This window comes from Astatotilapia calliptera, chromosome 16 (genome assembly GCF_900246225.1).
Source record: "Astatotilapia calliptera chromosome 16, fAstCal1.2, whole genome shotgun sequence".
In the NCBI taxonomy this organism is placed as follows: domain Eukaryota; kingdom Metazoa; phylum Chordata; class Actinopteri; order Cichliformes; family Cichlidae; genus Astatotilapia; species Astatotilapia calliptera.
The window spans coordinates 24,762,477-24,769,369 of NC_039317.1; the positions used below are offsets into that span (position 1 = coordinate 24,762,477).

The 6,893-nt window shown below is 43.0% G+C and overlaps 1 protein-coding gene across 1 annotated transcript; it reads left to right on the plus strand.

The window, feature by feature from the left end:
- Positions 1 to 997: 997 nt before the first annotated feature.
- Positions 998 to 6,530, plus strand: tpt1 (tumor protein, translationally-controlled 1). The gene is made up of 6 exons (XM_026144741.1): positions 998 to 1,116; positions 1,737 to 1,810; positions 4,536 to 4,720; positions 4,810 to 4,915; positions 5,711 to 5,827; positions 6,037 to 6,530. Exons 1-6 carry the CDS (start codon positions 1,089 to 1,091, stop codon positions 6,037 to 6,039), a joined length of 513 nt encoding a protein of 170 aa, XP_026000526.1. The 5' UTR covers positions 998 to 1,088; the 3' UTR covers positions 6,040 to 6,530.
- Positions 6,531 to 6,893: the final 363 nt, after the last annotated feature.

A 6,893-nucleotide genomic window follows, 5' to 3' on the forward strand; every position in this document is an offset into this window, starting at 1 on the left:
CTTTCTTTCCATTACCAATGGTATTTTTAATTCAGAGCTTAAAGTAAGATAACCTTAAAGCGAGTAGTTGCATTAAGTTGTCTACAGCAGGGGTGGGCAACTCCAGGCCTCGAGGGTCTGTGTCCCTTCAGGTTTTAGATGTCATTGAACCAACGCAGCTGATTTAAATGGCTAAATTAGCTCCTCACCATGTCCTGAAGTTCTCCAGAGGCCTGGTAACGAACTAATGTGATTCAGGTGTGTTGACCCAAGGTGAGATCTAAAACCTGCAGGACTCGGGGCCTGGAATTGTCTACAGCCTGTATATAAAAGATCCACTCTAGACTCAATGGTTGAGTGTTGAGTTAAGCCATAAAGCTATTCAGATAATTGCAGCATTAAAAAGAAGTTTGGGCATTTTTGTAATCTGTCATGCACAAAACATAAAGCCCCAGTGACACAGGCCTAGAGACAAGCAACCCCCCTGAAAACTATGGTTGTAGTTTGCTGCCAATTGCTAGTTAAAACTGGCTGCAACAAATATGGTACTACACCAAAAACCTCCTTGTAATTCCTCAGGTTGGTGTCTTTCATGCAAGCTACACCAGGAACTGCTAACAACCAAAGAAATCTAAAGGCTTTTGCTGCAGCACCCCTTAATTTTCCCCAGGAACAACTTGTAAACTGGTCAGGGAACACACATCTTTCCCCAGCAACTAATGACTCCTGGGGGCGATTGCCGACTGATATCTTATTCAATGATTGTGTAAAGATGATTCTTGAAATGAGAATTTGTGCACCATGGAGGTTGTGACATGGGGAACAATCTCAAAGAAAGGGCCTCAGAAGATCATACAACAGATTCTACAAGCTGCTCCTTTTGTGCTGTGATGATCCAGAATTTCCTAGTTCAGAATAGCTGTAGTACCACGTCTGACCACTGCACCCACAAGTGGCAGCAGAACCCGGAGCAGGAGCCGACCCACAGTGACGTCAGCAGGATGTAAATGTAGCGCCTCGCGGCCTGATCGGTCTTTTTCCTCTCCCGTGCTGTTTGGGCGGTTGGCCTGCTCTCTGTCTCTGGGACGAATTAACACCGAAGCAGCAAAATGATCATCTACAGGGACCTTATCAGCGGTGAGTGACCTTTTTACATGTCTTCTTTCACGCTGACCGGGTAGCGTGACGGTCGCGTGTGTTATTTCACGTTTGTTGTGATGTTATAGGTGAGAGTTGGTCACACTAACGAGCTAACTCGTGTTGTCATGGTTCGGAAGTTAGCGCTAGCTAGCCAGATGCTAACTCAATCAGAAGAGTATGTGGAGTTAGCCACCCTGTTAGGCTAGCCGGTGATTGTGGCCGGTTAGCTTTTAGCTTTTCCCACACTTCGGCTCAATTAAAGTTTTATAAAAGTCTAAAAGAGCACCGGCTCAGTCACCGGTGAGGTAGCTTGGTAGTTGCCGGGGGTTGGGGCTATTACTGTTGGGGTTCGTCATGGTAAAGTAACGTGGTGAATGTGGCCTTTCAGCATCCCCCCCCTCTGCTGCAGTTTTATTTTTGTCCGGCAGATTTTTCTAGACTTGCCATTGTTGGTGTTTCCCCGCCACTACGCCTTACATTTTATTTTAATCGCATAAGATTCAGCCTTGAATTGTGGATAACTTTTTAGCCTCTGCTGCTGCTGTTTCTGTTCTTTTAAATGATGATGTTAGCTTGGAGTGTTGTAATATGTTCCTTCCTCCCTTTTCCTTCTACAGGTGATGAGATGTTCTCAGATGCCTTTAAAGTCAAAGAAAGTGAAAACGGGATCTTCTTTGAGGTTGAAGGAAAGGTGAGTTCGAAACCACATGTTCAACGGAGGATTTAGCCAGTTTCACCCTTTTCCAACAGCTTGTTCATTGCTGCTTTGCAGCGAAATTTAAAGTGTAGTTGGGATACACCCAAAACTAAGTTGTTTTAATAAAACCTCAGAGAATAAGTAGCTGCTTTAAGCTGCTCCCTTATTAGGGATTTATGCTTTGGTGGGAAATTACACCGTTATCTGACGCAGACCTCACTAGAAATGTAACAACACATTAGATCAATACAGCCCAAGACTGCTGTGTTGGCCTTTTCAGTATTGTCCATTCCTTCTGTGAGTGGCTTCTGGCTACTTCTTAACCAGTTTTTGAGTTCATTACTGAGAGAGTAGCCATCATTATCTCAATCTAAGGAATAATAATCATCGTATTAATGTAACATAGAAACAGCTAATTACTGGAAGGAGACTGCTGAAACTATTGGAATGGATATATGTACAAAGCAATTGGAATTTGAGGGACAAATACCAACACACACACCCAAAAAGAGAAAATGGGGGTGGGGAAAGCTGACCACAAAGGGGGGTGGGGAAAAAATAAAGGTACTAGCATTTTATTTGTTTCTATCTTGGCTGAGCTTGCATCTAAAACACCGGGACACGATCATATGGTAATTAACAAATAATGCGTATGCTCTTTTTAAATTTATTCCCCAGTTTTGTAATTTTTCTCACAGCTTTGGTATTATTATTCGGGATGGGCCACTACCTATGTTTAAAGTAGATTGGTAGATGTTTTTTGGAGTGAGTCATGTGATTTCTGGCTGTACTTCCATGACGTCATATTGACTATGACTGAAGATGACTCATAGTTGCAGGTCTCCAATAGCGTAACTACAAGGTCCTTAACCTGCCTCAGAATCGGACAAAAAAAATTTTAAATGCTAGAACAGTTTGAAGTATCATGTTAGCTTGGTGTTTGTCTTTAAGCATACTTTAAAATTAGTCAAAGAAACTTGGTGATGTAGTTACCAGGCAAATACTTAAAGCTTTGTTTTTAAGTTAATAAAAAGTAACATTTTTAGGTTTAAACAAAAAGACGTGATTCGAAGAGGTTGGGAAACTGTTGTGGGCTACAACATTTAAGTCAGCCGGCTGTTCTTGTTAGTTACCGTATTTTCACGACCATAAGACGCACTGTACTAAAAGGCGCAGTCTCAGTTATGTGTGCCATTACTGTATTTAACACACACATAAGGCGCACTGGATCATAGGGCGCATACAAGTACCGTATGCGTATTTAAAAATAAAGCGGGAGCAAACCTGAGTTCGGTACCTTACTCACATTTCTGTTACCGGTAATCGTCATCATCAACAACACACAAGCATACAAGTGTGCGTATTTAAAAATAAAGCAGGAGCAAAACTGAGTTTGGTACTCACATTTTTATCATCAATCAAACCCATCGAAGTCCTCATCCTCTGTGTCTGAATTGAACAGCTGCACTAAATCTCCATCAAACATGCCAAGTTCACTTTCTTCACTGTCAGAGTCACTTTCCGTGCCGTGCGGCTCCTCGGAAATGATGCCGGCTTTTGCGAAAGCTCGAACAACAGTGCCAGCAGACATGTTAGCCCAAGCATCTACAATCCATTGGCAAATTGTGGCGTAACTCGCCCGGCGCTGCCTTCCACTCTTGGTGAAACTGTGGTCTCCATCGGTCATCCATCGCTCCCAGGCCGCTCGCAGCCTTACTTTGAATGGGCGGTTCACACCGATGCCCAGCGGTTGGAGCTCCTTTGTCAGGCCTCCCGGAATGACAGCAAGCTCACAGTGCATTTGTTTCACTAGTTTTTTCACATCGGCTGTGAGATGGGCACGCATAGAGTCACAGATTAAGAGCGATGGTGATGCGTGGAAAAAAACCACCTGGTCTCCTTACATACACCTCCCTCAGCCACTCTTTCATCATTTCCTCATCCATCCAGCCCTTTTCATTTGCCTTAATGATGATTCCTGCTGGAAACTTCTCTTTAGGCAAAGTCTTTCGCTTAAAAATCACCATAGGCGGCAGTTTCTGTCCATTAGCATGGCAGCCAAGCACAACAGTGAAAGAAGACTTTTCATACCCCGTTGTGCGTATCGCTACCGTGCTGGTCCCCTTCTTCTCCACAGTGTGACTCACCGGGATGTCAAAAGTGAGCGGGACCTCGTCCATGTTAGTGATGTGGCTGGGCTGGATGTGTTTGTCGCCGATGTGTTTGCTGCAGTAGGAGCGGAAGATGGCCAGCTTTTCCTTATAATCCGCTGGAAGTTGCTGCGCTACCGTAGTCCTGGTCCGGATGGAAAAATGGCACAGTTTCATAAAAAGTGAAAGTGAAACTGCTTTTAGCCGAATGGTGACCGTCGAAACGCTTCTCCCGCTCGTTCTTTGCTCGATGATCCACCGCTCGAGTCTTTCCTCCAACTCGGCCACACTTCACCCTTTAGCGTCCTCATTGTGTTATCTACTACGTCCTCATTACAACACACAGGGCGCACTGCGCTATAGGGCGCGCCGTACTTTTTGAAGAAAATCTAAGACTTTTAAGTGCGCCTTATGGCCGTGAAAATACGGTATACATTTTTAAATGGCTCAAAAATACTGAATTGGAGGCCAACTGATCTATTGGTATTTCCCAATCATTTACTATTGCCCTTGCTATGATGCACCAGTAATAATTGTTTTTTCTTTTTTCTTCCTCTCCTCAACTACAGACCGTCACCAGGACAGAAGGGTTTGATGATTCTCTAATTGCAGCCAACGCTTCTGCCGAGGAAGCAACCGAGGGCAACGAGTCTTCCACAATCTCCGGTGTCGACATCGTCCTGAACCACAAACTGCAGGAGACGGGCTTTGACAAGAAGCAGTACATGACTTACATTAAGGATTATGTGAAGGCGTGAGTAGCTTGATGTGCCAGTGAGAAGGAGTTCTGGTTTTGAATGATCTTCGGCTCTGTTAAATGAACGTGTCTGTTTGCATGTCTAGTGTTAAAGCCAAGCTGCAAGAGACCAAACCAGATAGAGTGGAGAGCTTTATGGCTGACATCCAACCAGAAGTCAAGAAAATCTTGGGGAACATCAAGAACTACCAGGTAGCTATACAGAGATGAAATGGCATTTTAAACCGTGTTCACACTAAATATAAAGTTTTGCCTTGCGAATACAGTAACTACAGTAATTTTTGGAAACCCTTAAAAGCCAACGGGAAGGGTGAGGAGTGTAGACAATGGGTGGAGTTTGAGTGACATTTTCAAGTCTTGTAGGAAGGCCTGCATGTCACTTTCTGAGTGTGTGTCTATACAACACTTGAGTTAAATCATGCAGCTGAAGCTCTGAAAACTGTGGCAATAACCATGTTGGCACCAGGAGAATTCGGTGTATGGGAGAATCTCAGCTGACAGGTTTTTCTTTTGGGAGTCATCATCAATTGCTAATGGATTGCTAATCCATCCTGGAGGTGGATTTGCCTCTATCATTTGTCAGTTTGTAGCTTTATAGACTGTGTGATAACGTAGTGTGAATACTTGACATCTAGACTGGGTGCTACTGTTAAGTAGTGTCAAAAAGACAAGTTTAACCAGCTTGCTTGTTTGAAATAAACATGTCAGTTCTTTGGCATGTTGATCTTTGGCTGACAGCCAGCATCCCGAAGCTTGTTAATGAAACGAGGGTGATGGGGAGACTTTCCCCTGCCATCAAATTCAAGCAAAGCTGCCAAATTTGAAATTAGATTTTATTAGTTTTAAAAAATGTGGCATTTTCTGTGTTCTACTGTGAATAAATTATGGGTTTAAGAGTTGCAAATCTTTGTAATCTGAACTTTTTTTTTTTAATTAAAGATTTTCTGTACGACTGAGGAAGGTCTAATGGTTGCTGTTTGCTTGCAGTTTTTCACAGGAGAGTCCATGAACCCAGAGGGCATGGTTGGTCTGCTGGACTACCGTGAGGATGGCATCACACCATTCATGCTTTTCTTCAAAGATGGCCTGGAGATCGAAAAATGCGTAAGTGCTATGAAGTGGGAAAGACTTGATACATTTCTCAAGCTACAAAGTGTTTCTGCTGGAGAACATCCGTATGCCACAGTACACACACTAATTCAGTCTGGATTTCTAAATGAATGTTCCGTGTTTGTAAAATCATGCCTGCTGTCCACTTGGGTGTAGATTGTTAAATTTAATAACCACACACTGTTCCTCTCTCTTTCAAACAGTAACTACCTGGAATTACATCTGCTGTTCACCTGACTGCTGCTTCCAAAATGGCCTACAAAGCAGACTGGAGGAGCACTACCTTGCATCATGCCTGAACAGAAACATTGTCCAATTTCTTAAATATTCACATTACGGCCCACAGAACCGCTCCCAAACCTGGGGGGTGAATCAAACATGATTAGTCACCAAATACAGTTTTTAACCTTTACTTTTTTGGCTTTTGCAGTGTTTGATTTTTGTCCCAGGATTGGCCCAGTTTTTGTGATTGAAACAAAAAGGCCTGGACAGCGAGCAAAGCTCTGACTGGCTGAAAGAAGACGTTTGTTTTCCTTCTGTCTGCATACTGTTTTAGCAACAATCCATACAGGTTGGCATCACCAGACCCCTTTGAGTTTGGGTTTGTGGTTGCATTAAATAAGATTCCATCTACAAAAAAAGACTTATGGTTTAATTTGAAAATGAATAAAAACGAGTACCACAACTTTCCATTTCATTTCTGTGTCAACCTTCACTTCTGGTGCTGCAAACAGGCAGTTTGTAGGTTGGATTTCAGAATATCCTTTTTGAATTGCTTGAAAAGATGCTTTTGTAGCGTTGACAAACTGATCTCATGTGCAGTCGTCCTTGGGTTTTCTCTTTCACCTTTTTAATTCTCAGATATTTGTGAAGTGCAGAACAGTCACAGCCAGTAGCTGCTGGCAATGTAATGTGTAAGCTTCATGTATAAAAGCGAAATTCAAGAAAAAATGTTGCCATACAAAGTAATGAATAAACACAGAAATTAGGATGACTAGAGCTGGTAGTACGGAGGTTGTTCAGGAGTGAACTAAAGTGCTTGCGGCTGTTGACCCAAGGT

Coding starts and splice junctions, on each gene's coding strand:
- tpt1 (XM_026144741.1), top strand. CDS start 1,089: ATGATCATCTACAGGGACCTTATCAGCG. Junction 1,811..4,535: donor TCTTTGAGGTTGAAGGAAAG/GTGAGTTCGAAA, acceptor CCTCAACTACAG/ACCGTCACCAGGACAGAAGG. Junction 4,721..4,809: donor ATTAAGGATTATGTGAAGGC/GTGAGTAGCTTG, acceptor TTGCATGTCTAG/TGTTAAAGCCAAGCTGCAAG.